This window comes from Pipistrellus kuhlii, unplaced genomic scaffold (genome assembly GCF_014108245.1).
Source record: "Pipistrellus kuhlii isolate mPipKuh1 unplaced genomic scaffold, mPipKuh1.p scaffold_m20_p_3, whole genome shotgun sequence".
In the NCBI taxonomy this organism is placed as follows: Eukaryota; Metazoa; Chordata; class Mammalia; order Chiroptera; family Vespertilionidae; genus Pipistrellus; species Pipistrellus kuhlii.
The window spans coordinates 174,491,659-174,510,349 of NW_023425529.1; the positions used below are offsets into that span (position 1 = coordinate 174,491,659).

Genomic DNA, 18,691 nt, shown 5'->3' on the forward strand with positions numbered 1-18,691 from the left:
AAAGAAATTAGCACTGTGACTGTAAAAGAAACAAGAGGGAAATGTAATATTTCTTTGCCATTCTCAGGTTTCCCACTTGTAGCTTCAGCTACTGATGAGCCACTCTGGAAGCTGGTGAGAGGTAATTCCAGTTTTGCCATGACATGAATTTGAATTCAATGGTAACGTGGTTAATGTGGCAAAATCACCCAAGGAGCATGTCAAATGTATCTCCTAGCATCCACATTTCAATGTGATTTACTACTCTCTACTCCTCTGCCATGGCACAGTAGCTCAATAGGACTTTAAGGGAATTCTTTAAAACTTTCAGTAATATCATATGGTATATTATATGGTGATTTTTTTTTTTTGTTCAAAAATCTAAGCATATATTCATTTCACCTCCAGTTTACTGTAAAAACCTAAAACTTCTAGATGTTTTACTATAATCCACATCAGTTTGTCTAAGGGCATCATATAGCCCTGTGTCTTCTATTGTCCACCTGTTATTCCCTAATTATGCTGATTCTACTTTTACATAAGCACTGTGTATAGTTTCATACCAAGGGAAATACCTACTTTTATCTTATCCATCAGGGTTGAAAATCCTGTATAAAATTTATTTGATTATAACACATAAATCATTAAAATAAAAAAAGAAATTATTTAAAAAGAAAAAAACAATGTCAATGAAAATGCTCCATGGAAAAAAAAGATGCCAACAAATTGTTCAAGAAAGCTATAGGGATAAATGCAAGTCTGAAAATACATATTTTTAGCTTCTAAATAAAAAGAGTTTTCCTTTCTCAATTCTGTGAACACATTTTTGTTTTTACAACTAGTTAAGAATTAACTGTTTAACAGTTAGTAGTCACTATGTAAAGTCGGTTTTTAATAATAAAACATAAAACATGGTAGAAAGCACTACTTGACTTTATTAATCTCACTCACAATGTTAAATACAAATGAAAAATTCAGTAATGATCCTTAGTTTTAAGTCTACTTCAAAGCATGTTCTCTTCGATTTAAGAATTAGGGCAGATATATGTCATGAGAAGGAGGGGAATCAAAGAGCCCAGTCCCCAAGTCCCACTGATTTATCTGTGTATTATAAAATCTGAGTATAGCCCTGATAGTCCTTTAAATGGTATTTTCTTCTGACTTTGCATTGTCATCAGTACTGAATTTTTAACCAAACCTTATAATCTATCACAAGTCTTACAATTATAAATTGAAACAAACACAGACAAATATGTGTATCAAGTATTTTATGAAATTCACCACAAACAGATGAACTTCACATACAAACTTCAAAAATCAATAGGACTATAATATGCTTAGAAACCAAAAGCTATATAAGGTCCACCTTCCAATCTTTTCTGCAATTTAAGAAATAATTTGATCTAATGATGTTAATGTAGAAATACATTATTTATTTTAATTCTATGAGATGACAATTAAAGGGAAACTCAATAAACCTTTGCATTTAAAATCAAAACAAACACATCTTAGACACCTTAAACTATAAAATTCAATTCTAAAGGAACTGTTACTGTGTAACAATTACTGGTCATATAAAAGTGCTGGTGACAAATAATTCAATATGCCCTCTCCACAGAATTTGTTCACATATATGTACCTATAACTGTAAATAAGGTTTTATATCTAAGGTGCTTAAATTTTGCACTTCAGTAAGTATTCATCTGCTACCCCTTTGTAGCAACTGCAGTTATAGTGAATGATCCATGGGCAAAAGGCAAAAATGCTTGTCATTTTCTAGAATGTGGCATTTGTGGAGGTGGAGCGCCCTCTACTGGTAAAGAGGAAGACACACTCATTAACTGTCCTGCATGCATTTTTTCATTAATTCGGAGTTCACATCCATCCTGAAGCATTCGAACTGCTATTCGGGCAATATTCTTTGAGTCATCAAGGCCACTGTGAGGCCGCCCATCATAATCCATTCCTAGTTTTTCAAGCATTATTGTCAGTTTGGTTTGGCCTCTAGGAACCTGAAAAATAAACAAGCAATAAATAATTCTTTATTATTCTAACAATGACTATGAAGTAAAAAAAAAACAAAACTGATAGTATTATAATAGCTAAATAAAGTTAAACAAAGGGCAAATACTCCTGGTTAATTAAAGTAAATTAATAATATAAACCTCCAGGGCTCTAGTGCTTTGGTTGAAAATATATATTGACAGGTAGAATCCTCAAGACATTTAAAAAGTTTACAGTTTTATAATTTAACAAATAATTTATGAAAGAAAATGTGTTGTTCTAAACTGAAGTTCTACCATTTTAACCCAAACTAATTCTTTTTTTACATATAATATATTATTTTACTTGAATGACTTCTAAACAGAAATACGAAACATATCTGGCATTTCTGGATGAAAAATAATTAAGATCAAGAATAAAAGACGCTCTGGCCAGTGTGGCTCAGTTGGTTGGAACATGATCCCGTGTACCAAAGGGTCTCAGGTTCGATTCCCAGTCAGGGCTGTGGGTTAAATCCCAGGTTGAGATATATATGGGAGGCAACAGATCTATGTTTCTCTCTCACATTGTTTGTTTTTCTCTCTCCCTCTCCTTTCCACTCTCTCTAAAGTCAATGGAAAACATATCCTTAGTGATTTTTTTTAAAAAAGAGTGAAAGACAATGTCACGTATTTTTCAGCCTATTTAAATACCCATTCCATTTAGATAAATATAAAAATCTCACACACTCATTAAAATTCACTTTTGAGAATCACTGTTCTATCTTTAGTATATCCTCCTCAGAAAGATTTGTTAGGTTTTACTTTTTTTTTTTAAATATACTTTGATTTTTTACAGAGAGAAAGGTAGAGTGATAGAGAGTTAGAAACATCGATGAGAGAGAAACATCCATCAGTTGCCTCCTGCACACTCCCCACTGGGGTTTGTGCCCGCAACCAGGTACATGCCCTTGACCGGAATCAAACCTGGGATCTTTCAGTCCAAAGGCCAATGCTCTATCCACTGAGCCAAACCGGTTTCGGCTAGGTTTTACATTTTATATAAATGGTTTATATCACCTACACCATTTATACAATATAAATGTTTATATCAGCTGGTCATCTTCACAATTTCAGTTGTACTGCTTACTCACTACAAAAGGAAAGACTAACCAATGTTTTTAAATGGGTAGATTTAAACCAGGACTCCATAAGAGAAGAAATCCAAAATGATCATTGTAAAAGAAGCCCAACCTCCTAAGTAATTAGCAAACGCAATTTAGAACCTCGACAAGATGGCATCACACATCCAACAATTTAATTTTTTTAGTCCTCACCCGAGAATATTTTTCCATTGATTTTTAGGGAGAGTGGAAGAGGGAAAGACAGAGAGAAACAATGAACACTGATGTGAGAGAATCACATCAATTGGTTGCCTCCTGCACAGGCACAGGAGCCTACAACCGATGTACATGCCCTTGACCAGAATGGAACCCAGGGCCCTTGGTCCAGGATGACACTCTATCCATGGAGCCAAACCTCCGAGGGTAGACTTACATTTAAATGTATGGTAATACTAGATGCTGGCAAAAACACGAAACAATTAGCAATTCATATATTCTTCCGGTGAAACGTACAAATTGATGTAACTCCTTTGGAAAACTCTGTTTGCGTTATCTAGTAATGCCAATGACACACATGTCCTATATCCCAGCAAGTCCACTCCTAGGTTTATAAGCTAGAGAAATGAGTGCACAAAGACACCAGAAGACATACACAAGAATGTTCCTAGCACTACTGTTCATAAAAGCCTCAAACCGAAACCCAATGGCCAGGCAAGTGCATCAGATACACTCTGGTATAGTCACACAATGGGATTCTCAATAAAATAAATGAGCTACAGCCATATATACAACATGGAAAATCTCAACCATAACGTTGAGAGGGAAAAGCAAAATAAACAAAACAGTATGGTGCTAATGATGTCACGTTCAAAAATAGGCAAAACCTACCTTTGTGATATAAACATAAATATATACATATTAAGGCTGTACAGAAAAGCAAGAAAATGATTCCTATTAAAGGTATGGATTGGGGGAGCTTTCCGAGGAAAGGGGAGGGGGTGAGCAAGTGGAAATTACAAGGGATTTCACTTTAAACAACCTGTCAAACTCCACTTTTCTATACTCATAGTTCTCAGTTTTAAGAAATGTTAAAACCACACACAAAAAACATTTTGAAACAAACAACTTTTCTCATGAACCTGCTTTAGGATGTGCTTCACCAAAATGAAGAAGTAAAGGAAGAAAGATGAGAGAGAAGAAAAGGAAATCTCCTAGATGATTTTAGAAGTATGAACAACAAAAGAACAAAAGTTCAGATCAGAATAGAATTAAAGACTCCAGGAAGTTATTACCCAAAAGGGGGAGGGGGGTGCAAGGGGGAAGAAGGAGAGAGAAACAGACTACCCAGATGTTCTAAGTACAGTTGCTAAGAGGTGATTTGCAGAATGGAAAGGAATAGGATAAGAAAACTAAATAAGTTAATTAATAAGTCTGAGGAAAAGCTATGAACACAACCCATCATCATCTATAATAATGAAAGTGTAATATGCTAATTAGACCTGACATCCTTCTGGATGTCCTTCTGGACGACCTTCCAGATGAAGCCGGAGCTGTGAGAGAAGCCAGTGCCAGCACATGGGGGAAGGAAGGCCTACTCTTGCATCGGGCCTCTAGTGGGAATATAAACACTGAATAATGATTCAGTTGTAGAGGTAATGTAACTATATCAGAAATATGCAGGGAGCCAGGACCGGTTTGGTTCAGTGGACAGAGCGTCGGTCTGCGGACTGAAAGATTCCAAGTTCGATTCCGGTCAGGGGCATGTGTGTTGACCGTGGGCACATCTCCAGTAGGGGGTGAGCAGGAGGCAGCTTGTAGATGTTTCTCTCTCATCAACGTTTCTAGCTCTCTATCCCTCTCTCCTCCTCTCTGTAAAAAATCAATAAAAAAAAATATTTTAAAAAAAAAAAAGAAAGAAAGATGCAGGGAGAAGGATATGCAAAATGGTGGCTTTCCAAGCTAAATCTTCATCTTCCATTAATAGATACCTCAAACTGAAATTCAGGAAATAGTACAAACACATAATTTAGGAATATTAAGGTCAGTATTAGAAGAAATAGCTTTAACAAGTTGAAAGTGTTTGTCTCAGGAGAACAGAAACCTGTACTGATAAAGGCCATGGTGGAAAACTGCCAACTGTTAACAGCTTTGCAATATTATATTTTAAATTTTTTTCATTTAATAAATTTTTACAAGTATTAAATTTGATAAAATTAAAATCCAGTGGTGATTAACTGTTCCACAAATAATCCACATATTGAATACCCCAACAGTTTCAAATCTTTTATTGACGATCATATTAATCTACTTAGGTAACAGATTAAAAGAAAAAACTGCTTCTCTTTTCTAAACTCATATGAACGTAACTAATTTGGATTCTGAAAGTAACAACTAATTATATGGCCTTTTCCTGTGAAAAGCACCTAGTAAATCTTAACTTAATGTGCATACAAAAAATAATAAACTTGTCAACAGCTTAAAAATATTATCAAAATATAGAAATTGTACCTTGTAAAAGTTTCCATATGACTTTCGAATATTGATCCACTTTTTAGCAAAAGGAGGATATTTGAGCCTGCTGAGCCGGCACTGAATGTTCAGGAACTTACTCATATCCCACGAACTTGTAAATCAAAAATAGGAAATAAATGGATAAAATAAATGCTATCCTATTTTTACAAATGAGTATTTTAATGCATTTTATGTTTTTTATTTATACGACACCTTTCTTACACATAACAGAGCTTAAAAAATTAAAATCTGTTCTTCTAAAATATTAATTCAAAAATAAACTTTAACAAAAAATAAAAAGGTGGGTATATCAAATTTTTTCCACAAACTAATCTATTAGGGTGATCTTATTTTTATGGTTCTGATTATCTAGGCAAACCTGATAATTCTAAAATAATTCTGCTAAGCTTACTTTTAGTGTCAGGTTTATCATATTGGCAAGTTTTGTAAGGGTACATTTTGAAATACAATAAAAATAAATGAACAAAAATATACTTGAAAGAGATAAAAGGAGCTGGTATCAGGTAGTTAGACTACAATTTCGTCTGCTATAGTATGTTCCCATAATACTAATCAACCTGTGTAATTAAATTGTGTTGGTTCCACATGTGGGCTTTACTAGTCAGAGGGAGTCAGAATAATAGCAGTCAAACTTATAACCTTCAGCAGGAAAAACAAAACACAGCTCTCAATTCAGCTACTGTACTTGCAAATGTATTTTAGAAAATTAAAAATAAGGGCCTGTCCCCAGGATCCCATTGCTTCCACACATGTGTAATATCCTCTCATGCAACTTTGGTGAAGTCCCCACCTACAGAGATGCTTGCTTGGCTGTCCAAATTACGTCTGGAGTTATCAATTACTGCCTTTATTAGTGCTCTGGTTAATTGCACAGGTTTTGAATGCTCTGTCCCAGAATGTGAGGTTTTTACAGAATCACACACCCTGTGTTACAACAAAAACATATGTATACTTGAGTAGGAACGTTGATCATTCGTGTTTGAAATTTTCCCAAATGTGCATTGTTAAAACGTCATTACAATGTGATTAAATGCAATGCTCTTTCCTTGTTCTTTGTGAAGGTCTCTAAATCCTTTAAGGAAGTGACATCATGGCTGTAGTGTACAATCTAAAAATGCAGTGTCCACAGTTTGGAATAAAAGCTGTTGAGAACTTCCTTCTTGAACCTGAATAGCATCATGGGAGGAGTTGTGTTGGCACAGCTTCTGTTGATGTTCCTCATTTCCCAGTTAGTCTTTCATTTCACAAATGCCTTTGGAGCACAAATTTTTAACTCAAAACTACAGTAAGCGCTAAACGAAAGACCACCAAGTAGCCAAAGTTCCTGCTCTGAGAGGATTTTTAATCTCTTTGCAAACCTAAGTCTTATGTATATAAAGTTTAGATATCAGAATATTAAGTCAGATGCTAATATGAATGGTACACATCAGAGAGGTTTTTATATGACTTCAAGGAAAAAAAAAAACCAATGTGAATTGTAGTGTCCAGAGTAAACATGTGGTAGGCTTTGAATAACAACAAGGAAGTGGTAAAGGAGGAGAGCCTTCCAGGAGAAAGAGGCTAAGCACATAGGAAAAGGATAAACCATGTGATTCACGGGCCAGCCTGACTAAGGCAAAAAAGAAAGGCAGGTGCCTTAGGCTACACAGGGAGGGAAACATTTGATGAGAGATCCTTGAACACAAGACTGAAGAGTTGGACTTTTCTGAGCAAGCAAGTGTCCTTTGAAAATAGTTTTAGTTTTACATATTAATATGTATTTTTTTTCTAGCCTTCCAGTCCTGGAGTAGACTGTTTTTCATGGCTTTCAATTATAACAAAAGGAAAAATATTGTTTCCTTTAGTAAATAATATTCTTATGGTTATTCTAAAAGTTAAATAAGGACATCCTTAATCTTAAAAAGTAGGTAAAAATATTATAAATTTTCCTACTTACCCATCTGTTAATATGCAATACTTATACTTTGTTCCTAATTCCTTCAATTTCATCCAGTCAATTACTTTTTTCAGTACCTGAGGGAAGGTATCAGCTCTGTCTACCTGATCCTGAGGATATAAAAGTAAAATATACAAAAATCAGAGTAGCTACATGTAGTCATACCCAGACACAAACACTGGAGGGAAAGGAACAGAGTGAGAGGCTTATCTATAATGTTTTAAATTCTTCATGATTTCCTTGGCTGAATTACACCTAACATTTCATTTTTTAGATAATTAAAAATTGTTTATAGCCAAATATTAGGGGACCACTTTCAAGTGAAGCACATAATCCTCCCAAAATTAAGATTTAAAATAGTCCCCAATGGTTCTCTTTTTGTAGGCCTCACCCTAGTAGCTTACCACTCTCTGGAGTAGAGAAAAGGGAAATCTATTCTCGCTGAAAGCCATAGCCCTCTACGCTAATCTATCTCGAAGCGCACATCTTTCTACCACATACTCCATACCACTGCCAAACTGAGCTTCCTAAAATGTAAGTCTTTCATACTTAAAATCCTCCAAACACTCCCCAAGGCTTTTAGGATTAAAAAAACACACAAACACAAGACTCTTCATGACACGGCAGGCCTCAGCTACCACCTTAGGTTTATATGGGAGCATATGTCTGTGAACCATCGTGAACTACTTACAATCCTGCTGTTACACCTAAAATGCCCAGTCATTCTTTTCCACCTACTGACCTACGGTGACTTGGCCCACATTCACCAACGTGACTAAGTTTCGCTCAGGACAACCCTCTTTTTTTAGATGCCTATGATACCCTGACTTGTCAGCCTTCGTAACCATATTGTGACCACTGGTTTCTTCTTTGTTTCCTCCTGAATATAGATTGTTAACTGATTTGACCATCTTTGTAGCCCTAGTACCTTGTCAAATAGTAGAGTAGGCACTCAAATATTTGTTGAGTGAATGAATAAATAAATTAACAAAGGAGCTAAATAAATGAACAAAGGGCCTGCCACATTAGAATACAACCAAAAATCAGAGACTAAAAAAAATTACCTCTACACACACACACACACACACACACACACTAGAGGCCCAGTGCAAGAAATTCGTGGGGGCGGGGGGCGGGAGGGAGAGTCCCTCAGCCCAGCCTGCACCCTCTCCAATCAGGGACCCCCTCGAGGGTAGGATCAGGCCTAAATGGGCAGTCAGACATCCCTCTCACAATCCAGGACTGTTGGCTCCCAATTGCTCACCTACCTGCCTGATTGATGCCTTACTGCTCCTCTACCAGCCCAATTGCCCCTAACTGCCCTCCCCTGCCAGCCTCATTGCCCCTAACTGCTCTCCCCTGCTGGTCTATTCCCCCCGGCAACTGTTCTCCCCTGCTGGTCCGTTCCCCCCCTCAACTGCCCTCCCCTGCAGGCCTGGTCCCCCCCAACTGCCCTTCCCTACAGGCCCAGTAGCCCCCAACTTCCCTTCTCTGCCAGCGTGGTCAACCTTAACTACCCTCCCCTGCAGGCTTGATCACCCCCAACTGCCCTCCCTTGCAGGCCTGGTCCCTCCCAACAGGCCCCCAGAAGACACACACACGCATACACGCATACACACACACACACACACACACACACACAGCTCCTGCTCCGAGCCTCCGCAGCACAGTCTGACATGCCCTCATCCTTTTCCCTAACTCATATCCTGGAATTATTATTCCTTATTTTGACAGTCATTTGAATGAACTACGTAAAGTAGCACCATCACATCCCAATTAAAAGATCATCAATTACAGTGAAACTATACTTTCACTTCATCTCAGTCACTATTTTCAAGGCTGTACTCTGAGCCTTATCACCACCTGCAACTGCTAACATCAGAAATCATAGCATACCCTGGCCAGCATTGCTCAGTGGTTAGAGCATCCACCTGCCCACTGAAGGGTCTCAGGTTCAAGGGCACAAACCTGGGTTGCAGGTTTGATCCTCAGCCCTGTTTGGGCAGATGCAGGAAACAACCAATTTATATGTCTCTCACATTGATGTCTCTTTCTCTCTTTCTCTCTCAAAATCAATGGGAAAATATTCTCTAAGGAGGATTAACAAACAAAAAAAAATAACTCATAGCATGCTGTCCCTAACGTCCTATTATAAGATTTCTTCTTTTTTTTTTTTTTTCTGGCTTATCAATGATCTCTTCCTCATCCTCTTCCTCCTTCTCCTCCTCCCCATTCATATTATTCTTTGCATAGGCTGGGCTGTGGGTTCACCTGCATCAGTGGAGAAATAGAGCCTCCACTAGGTATTTCAAACAGATAGGATTTAATATTGGGAATTGGTTACCAAAGGATTGTAAAGGAAAGGCGAGAAAAAAGTGAAGTTAGAGATTAATAGCTATAGGAAGCCATTCTCACTCTCATGGATGAAAGAGCCAGACCAAGCCTTTCTGAGGCTGCCGAGAACTTGCTGCTGCCATTGGAACAGTGCTGCCAAGGAAGACAGCAGCCTGCGGACTGCACTGTCCTTGCTCCCACCCCTGCTGAGCCCAGTTAGGGGCAGAGAGCAGAGCTTCTCCACTGCATCCATGCTCCGCAGTGAGAAGTTAGCTGCCAGGAACATCTAGGAAATACAGTTTCCCCTGAAGGGCATAGATGGAGCTCTGAGCCAACAGACAAAACCTATCCTTTGCCTATTCGGCATTTATTCTCACCCTTTACCCTATATTAAACTTCCAGGAACAATAGCAGGGTCACACAAATACCCCTTAAATAATTGAAGATACTAAGATTTTCCCAAAAGAGAGGCATAAGGCCTTATCAGTCATTATTTCCATCTCTAGGTGATCTGCTCCCATTTAAATTTTCTTAGAATAAAGGTAATCATCAATAAAATATTTCTTATCTACAATAATAAAAGCGTAATATGCTAATTAGATTGCACAGCCAAACGACCTTCCAGACATCATTCCAGACATCCTTCTGGATGAAGCTGCAGCAGCAGGGGGCAAGGCAGCAGTTAGAGGTGATCAGGCATGCAGGCAAGCCAATAGGGGCGATCAGGCAGGCAGGCAGGCAGAGTGGTTAGGGCTGATCAGGCAGGCAGAGTGGTTAGGGGCAATCAGGCAGGCAGGCGAGCAGTTAGGACCCAGTGATCTCAGATTGCGAGAGGGTGCAGGCCAGGTTGAGTGACCTCCTCCTCCCCTGCACGAATTTCATGCAGTGGGCCTTCTAGCACTTTATACTGTATATAAAGTCAGGTTGAAAACAGATATATTTTTTAAACTTTAGTTCAGCACAGTAATAATTATTTTACTAACACTGCAAACAAATGAACCTTTAGATTCATCATTACAACTCCTTTAAAGGAAAAGTTGAGAAAAGTTTTAGATGTAAAATTTGCTTTTCTGTTTCTTAAACATTACAATATGAAAAATCTTTACCGAGCAAGCATAGATTTTAAAAACCTATTAACTTAAACTATGAAATAAATCACTAATTTTAAAACAACTTGCAAACTCTTGAAAAAGGAACATAGAATGATAACCTGAGTAATTCCAGTTAAATTGATGCAGAAATCAGAAAGCCGGGTGTTCACCTCTGGTCTCACATACTGCTGAAATGTATCTTCCTATGAAAAAAGGACAGCAAGTTAATGTGCTTTTATGACTTCAGATATGTGACACATGATACATGCCTGATGCAACCACACAAGATTATAACTATAGGTGCTTGTAGCATAGAACTTCGAATTTTAACAATTTAAGGGTACTTCCCTATTCCCAAAGCACTCTGATTTCCCCCCTCATACTCCATTTTGATTAGGGCAGCACTGATAAATTCTCCAGAAACACTGTGATTTTTTTATTTTAAAAATTATGTTTGTTTTAAACTTTTTACAATAAAGCAAGTGTCTGCAAGCAAGCCGGCAAACTGAAGTTTAAATAAACATTTTCCAGAGAAACATGATGTAGATAATTTTGTTTGTATTATTTTAAAACTGTCAGACTATTATTAAATGCAACCTCTACTTCAAGATACTAAAAGTTTTTCAAATTATTATTCATTTAAATACCAGTCTTCACTTAAATTATCTCCAGATTACTGCTCTCTCATTTACTCCTCAATAGTCCTTACTGTTATACTAAGATTCCATTAAACTGAACTCTGAAGTCAAAATTTGACTCTATATCTCATAGTATTGGGAGTAGCTTTTGGATAGATGAAATGTTATGATATATTCTCTCTCAGATTTTACAAGGCGAACAGTATTATTATGGAGAATTCCTGGTGATTTCCTGAACTAGTAACATGGATAACTAGTATCTAAAGCAAATATATTTAGATGGTTTAGAAGCCTAGGTTATGAGAGTTGTTTCCCCATAAACTTTTCACCAGAAAGATGGCCAGTTCTGAGTTGAAAGGTGATTTCTGTAAATTATCATTTTCAGAGACCAGCGGATACATTAGCCTATAACAGTGGTTCTCAACCCTGACATCGTCACAACTCCTTCAAAGGAAAAGTTGAGAAAAATTTTAACGAGAAGCTTTAAAAATTATTGACGCCAGGGACCCCAGCCCAGAACAACTAATCCTGATCTCAGAGTTAAGGGCTAGGCATCAGCACTTTTTTTCACAACCCAGGAGATTCTGAAGTCTAGCCAGATATGTGTTCTAAGCAAACAGAAAAGCCATTATAATTTTAGCTACTGGAAAAGAAGAAAGCAGACTTTAAAATTATTTTATTATAGCTTTTCTATTAATCAAATTAATACAAAGCACACAGCAAAGGGCCCACTTAGAATTCTAATTCTAGCTGAAACAGCAACTGAGATCCTTTGCCTTACTAACCAATCCCAGAATAGCTACTATTAAAAGTAAAATTAAAATATAACAACTCACTTACTATTTCTAAGGTACCAGTATTCAGTAAAACAACAGGAAATTCAATTATTTCATGTATGTACTCGGGTGGGTTACCCTCTTCACAAGTGGCTTCAAAGTCAATAATACAAATGTAGTCGTAGTAACTGTCAGCACAATTGTCCACTTTCAACATCAGCTTCTGCTTCTTATAATAGTTTTTCAGCCTCTTCTTTAGTACATCCTTTACTCCTCTAAGGAAAATAATAAAATTAACTCTTAGGTGGACTTCATGGTCAAGAATCTGAACTCTTGCCGAGACCAGTTTGACTCAGTGGATAGAGCGTCGGCCTGCGGACTGAAGGGTCCCGGGTTCGATTCCGGTCAGAGGCATGTACCTTGGTTGCGGGCATATCCCCAGTAGAGGGTATGCAAGAGGCAGCTGATTGATGATTCTCTCTCATCGATGTTTCTAACTCTCTATCCCTCTCTCTTCCTCTCTGTGAAAAGTCAATAAAAAATATATTAAAAAAAAAAACTTTCAAGTTTTTCTTTCAAGGTTTCCAAAGCTCATTCCTGCCCCCTACCCCAAGTCAAAATAATTTGTTTTGCAAGAAAATTAATAAAATCTTAAGTATGTATACATCTCACTGAAGATACACACAACACACACACACACACACACACACACACACACACACACAGATGGCTAAGCTGCACTGAACTTTCATTCCATATATATAATGCATACTATTATTTTGCCTAGTTTAGAAATCAAAACAAAACAAAAAAATACTTCTGGTAGGTGAATGACTTTTTAAAATAACTTGGTTTCACACCACATGACCCCACTCATTTGTGGATAATAAAGATCATTATAAACTGATGAACCAAAAGATAGATATAGAGACAGTAAAGCAACAAGCAGATTGTCAAATTACAGCAGGGAGGGGAGGAGGATCTGGGGGAGATAATAGATCAACCGAAAGACTTGTATACATGCATATAAGTACAACCAATGGACATAAAACTCTGGGGAGGGAGGGGATGTGAGGGAGGGAGAGGGGAAAAAAAATCAATAAAATTATGTAAAAATAAATAAATAAATAAATAAATAAAATAATAAAATAAAATAACCTGGTTTCAAATAACCCTCCTTACAAAATCTATATATATATAAAGCTAATATGCAAAGTGTCCCCTCGGGAGTTCCATCACTATGATGTGCACTGACCACCAGAGAGCAGTGCAGAATGAAGGAAGGCCCCTGGTGAGCAGCCAGAAGGCCCTGATCAGCCCCGATTGTGGCCAAGCCTAGGGACTGTACCCATGCACAAATTTTGTGCACTGAGCCTCTAGTAATACATATGGACAAAAGAAATTATTCAATCACATTATAAAATATTATCCAGCAACCAAATGAGCAACTGAAAGAACTTAAAACACTTGGCATAATAAAATAGATATTCCTATACACTACTGGTAGGCTGTCAAAATATTCAGATACTTCAACTCCCAGTACTAGTCAATCTCCTAAAAGATTGACAGAAAAAAAGAGTTGCACACACAGATTCAAGTACAGATAAGAATATAAATTACAGTTGTTATTCGAATTTTTAATAATGGTTATTTCTTTATGGTAAGATTATTTTTAACCTTTTCAATGTTTTCAAGATTTTCTAGGATGAGCATGTACTATGCTTATAATTTTATTTACCTGGTTTCAAGCTTGAATTCTGAAAGTTTAGCTCTGAGTTCATCCTTACTCATTCTATTAATGCAACCATTTGTAATAGCAATCTCTTTGTAAACTGGGTCACTGAAATCACTTGAATTGGAGGTAATGAACTTAGATCCTTTTGTTTCTTGGCCATCATATCTACATCGTTGCTTTTTCTACAAAAAAAAAAAAGAAGAAGAAAAAGACATAGTTTAAAATTAGTACAAGCATCTTAAAGATTCAAACTTCTGAAGATGGTGTCTCTTTGTGCTCCATGTTCAATGAAGCATGCCTGTTGCAATCACTGGAAGGAAGGCAGAATAAGAAGAGATGTGTTTCCAATACAATTCAGAGTGTTCTCTCCTGAGTCAAGAAGTTCCTCATAAACAATGAAGCTAAGTAGAAAGAGCACTGATGTTGAGAGTACAGAGCCACAGCTGACCATTTACCAGCAGCATGACCTTAGGCAGTTACTAATTAACCTCTGGTTATCCATTTGCTTATCTATAAAACAAAGTATAATAATAATTGTCTCAGATGGCATTTGGTATTGGTAATGGTAAATAGTATTTAGGCAAGATTATTATAAGGATTAAATGAGATTATGTGGTATCAGATTCCTAATACCATACCCATCTTGGCTATTAATAAGTGGTATTTTTACTTATTACTACCACAGATTATAGAACAGACCTTTTCACTAACAATATTCTAAAATTTACAAACTAATTTTTAAATTACTCATTACAACATTATGCATGTATAAAGCAATGCCTTCCTGAGGATTTTTTCACCTGACTTCATTTCACAAGGCTAACAGAAATTGCCCAATTTAAAAACAGCAGAGACTAGGAATCTAATTCAAAATTTCCTAGTACCCAAGGTAAAAAAGAAAATGTATTCAGTTTCAAGCAGACAATTACCAAAAGTCACATATAACAGTTATTCAGGATAACTATATTATTATGTTATAAACCTTTCTTCTTTTCTTAAATAAAAAAATGGGGTGTTTTGGGTTTTTTTTTTACCTGGCCAGAATGGCTCAGTGGTTCAGTGTCAGACCTATGAATCAGGAGGTCGCTGTTTGATTTCCAAAGTACATGTCAGGTTGCCAGCTTGATCCCCAGTGTGGGACATACAGGAGGCACAGCAACCAATGATTCTCTCTCTTCATTGATATTTCTCCCTCTCCCTTCCTTTTAAGTCAATAAAAATGTTAAAAATAAAACTGCATCCAGACACTAAAAAAAACACACACAAAAAAAAAACCCTTAAAATAGCAGAATTTAGCTAGACTAATACTCTTCTGAAGGAAGAGTTCTGATGGAATTTAAACCTATTTGTTAAAAATATAAAAACGCAACACTCATTTACAAATACAATTGATATTAGGAATAATGGAAATTTACTTAGCTAACTTCCAATAAAAAAATAAAAAAACACTCTGCTTGAGAATGAAAAAAACAACAGCCGAAACCGGTTTGGCTCAATGGATAGAGCGTTGGCTTGGAGACTGAAAGGTCCCAGGTTCGATTCCGGTCAAGGGTATGTACCTTGGTTGCGGGCATATCCCCAGTAGGAGGTGTGCAAGAGGAGGCTGATCGATGACTCTCTCTCATCGATGTTTCTAACTATGTATCTCTCTCCCTTCCTCTCTGTACAAAATCAATAAAATATATTGTATATAAAAAAAAAAAAACCCACATCATCATTTATTAAGAGTATCCAACAACAGATCTTTAACAAATATGGCAGTCACTAAAACCAATCTGGAACACAGACCCAGGCCTTACTAAGTCACCACATCTTAAAGTTTTTAGACTGAAATATCATGAAGCATATTCAATTATACTTCTCTTATTAAAATAAGCTTTAAACATTATTCTTAAACTGACTTACATGATGTTGTTGTTGACAGTGCCACAGACTAAAGAGGGAAATGAGATGAAAGAAGAAATGTTCTCTAGAGAAAAGGCCCCTGGAAGACCTTCTTCAGAGTAACATGTAAAGGAGAATGGGGTAACCGTGCAAAAACCCCAGGAAGACATGCAGGGCAGAGGCAGTACAACAAGACCCTGGAAGAAGGCAAGGCAGGGAGCAGGAGGGAAGCAGTGTGTGCTGAAGCAGTTACTATGGACACAGGAGCCCGGCCCTGCGGGACCACAAACAAGAGAAGGAGGAGGGGAGCAACCCAGTCAGATGGGTAAACTGAAAAAGATCATTCCAGCTGCTACTTGGAGAATTAGCTGAGAGTGGGAATTTTTGAGCCTGCTTCCTCCTAGTCGACTTGGCCATAAATCCCAGCTACAAGTCACAAAAGAGCCTTATAGGATAAATTATTGTCAGTTCTCTTGAGAACAGGAGGCCAGTAAGCCTTACAAGATAGATCACTGTCAACTTTCCTGATAAGGGGATGCAGTTACCCCACCAGGCGCCAGGACCCTGTAAATGACATGCTTAAGAAAAACTACTTGGTTTTAAATTGTTTTGTTTTAAACAGGGTGTAGTGGATGTGTTTAAAAACGGTCGTTCACAAACGGTTGGGGCTGTCCTCTGGACTCTGTGTGAGGAGAAAGGAGACCAGTCAGCCCGCCGGCATTAAAGGCTCCCTAAATTTTAATTTGGTCTGGACTCCAGTGGTCATTCACTGGCGTTCGCTCCACAACAGTAGGGTGGAAGCAGCCCTCGCTAGGAAGCCTCCTGCAAGTAAGCATTCACTCTATGAGCCACTCAACATTCATTCGTTATTAACAGGAAATGATGAATTTTAGTTATTAGATTGTTTTACACTCTGCAGGGCGGGTCAAAATAACTATATGCACTCAAGAAGATGAATAACTAAGCTCTTAAGTCCGTCTTTACAATTGCGCCACTGTAACTACCAGGGAACCGTCGAAATCATTAAGAAATTGAGTCACACGTGGGTCTACATGGGACAGTAATAAATGGACAAAAAAAAAAAAAAAATGAAGGACGAAGCTCTAACAGACACAAAAGGCTGGAAGGAGACGGGCCCAAAGGTCTCCAGTGACATAGACATAATGTGATTTTTTTAGAAAAACACACAGCCTGACTATTACCGATCCGGGCTGGGCAGAATGACTACAGCAAGTGTGCACAGCATGTTTATTTTTTTTTATTAAGGTAGTATTTGTGTGCATATCTTACCATTGTCCCTTCCCCCCACTCCCGTACATGCCCTCCCTCCCCAGACTTTTGCGTCCATTGGTTATGCTTATATGCATGCATACAAGTCCTTCAGTCGATCTCTTGTCTCCCCCACCTCTCCCTAACCTTCCTGCTGTCATTTGACAGTCTGTCTGTTGCTTTACTGTCTCTGTATCTATCTTTTAAAATATATTTTATGGATTTTTTTTTTTACACAGAAAAAGGGAGATGGATAGAGAGTGAGAATCAGCGATCAGCTGCCTCCTGCACACCCCCCACTGGGGATGTGCCCGCAACCAAGGTACATGCCCTTGACCGGAATCGAACCTGGGACCCTTCAGTCCGCAGACCGACGCTATCCACTGAACCACACCGGTCGGGGCTGCACAGCACGTTTAGATCGGAATTCCCACTCAACTTCTCAAACCCCAGCTCACGTGCCTGTGGACTCTCACCCAGAAGGCAATTCGGACCAGCAAGAGCTCCGGGACAACCACCCCGAGGAAAGGCTCCCGGAGCTGGGACAGAAAAAGCGGAAGAGGAAGGAAGGAAGGAAGGAAGGAAGGAAGGAAGGAAGGAAGGAAGGAAGGAAGGAAGGAAGGAAGGAGGAGGAGGGAGGGAGGGAGGGAGGGAGGGAGGGAGGGAGGGGGGGAGGGGGGAGGGGGGAGGGGGGAGGGGGGAGGGGGGGGAGGAAAGGAGGGAGGGGCGCGCGGGCGGCGGGCGGGCTGCTCACCTCGGGATGTCGGGGCTGCGGCTCCTCCCCGGGCTCGGACCGCGGCGCCTCCTGCCGCGCGGGAGCCACGGCCTTGCCGCCGGGCTGCGGGCTCGGATCAGCCTCCATGCCGGGCGTCCCTGGAGAAGCGGACCGTGGAGACCGACACTCGCTCGCGCTCACGGTGCCAAACTCCGAGACCTCGCCTCCCTGCGAGGAAAAACTCCCGACTGGCGTTCCCGCGGCCGCGGCCACACAAACTCGGGCGGACACCTCCCACTTCCGGGAGCGCGCGGCGGCGTCCGCACGCCGCGCAGGCGCAGTGAGCCGGCGCGCAGGGAACGCGGGCGTCGGGGCCGGCGCGGGCGGGCGGAAGGCGGAAGGAGGCGCTCGCGAGTGAGGAGACGGGCTTTCCCGCCCCCACGCGGAGGCGGGCTCCTATGGAAGTTACCCCCGTCATTGGAGGGTACCACAGAGTAAATGATCCCAGCAACGTTTTCTGAGGAGGGGAGGTGGATTTTAAACATAGCAAATAAAAGACTTCTTCTTCGGGACAACAAGGAAAAATGGGTCTGGACAACTAAAAAAAAAAAAAAAAAAAGAAAGAAACAAAACCTGAACATATTGTATGAAACAACTGTCTTCAGACCATGGGCAACACGCAGTCTGGACTGTTGT

The 18,691-nt window shown here is 39.0% G+C and overlaps 1 protein-coding gene across 3 annotated transcripts; it reads right to left on the minus strand.

The window, feature by feature from the left end:
- Nucleotides 1-894: 894 nt before the first annotated feature.
- ERI1 (exoribonuclease 1) lies at nucleotides 895-18,305 on the minus strand. Of its 3 annotated transcripts, XM_036457178.2 has the most exons (7): nucleotides 18,035-18,305; nucleotides 14,131-14,309; nucleotides 12,457-12,667; nucleotides 11,098-11,181; nucleotides 7,554-7,663; nucleotides 5,594-5,708; nucleotides 895-1,991 (listed from the first exon to the last, which is right to left on the minus strand). In XM_036457178.2, exons 1-7 carry the CDS (start codon nucleotides 18,140-18,142, stop codon nucleotides 1,749-1,751), a joined length of 1,050 nt encoding a protein of 349 aa, XP_036313071.1. In that variant the 5' UTR covers nucleotides 18,143-18,305; the 3' UTR covers nucleotides 895-1,748. The 3 variants fall into 3 exon arrangements, with proteins under 3 accessions (XP_036313071.1, XP_036313074.1, XP_036313073.1); XM_036457181.2 differs by lacking the exon at nucleotides 14,131-14,309 and having other exon boundaries at nucleotides 18,035-18,303; XM_036457180.2 differs by lacking the exons at nucleotides 14,131-14,309; nucleotides 18,035-18,305 and adding an exon at nucleotides 13,860-13,942.
- Between the last annotated feature and the right edge of the window lie 386 nt (nucleotides 18,306-18,691).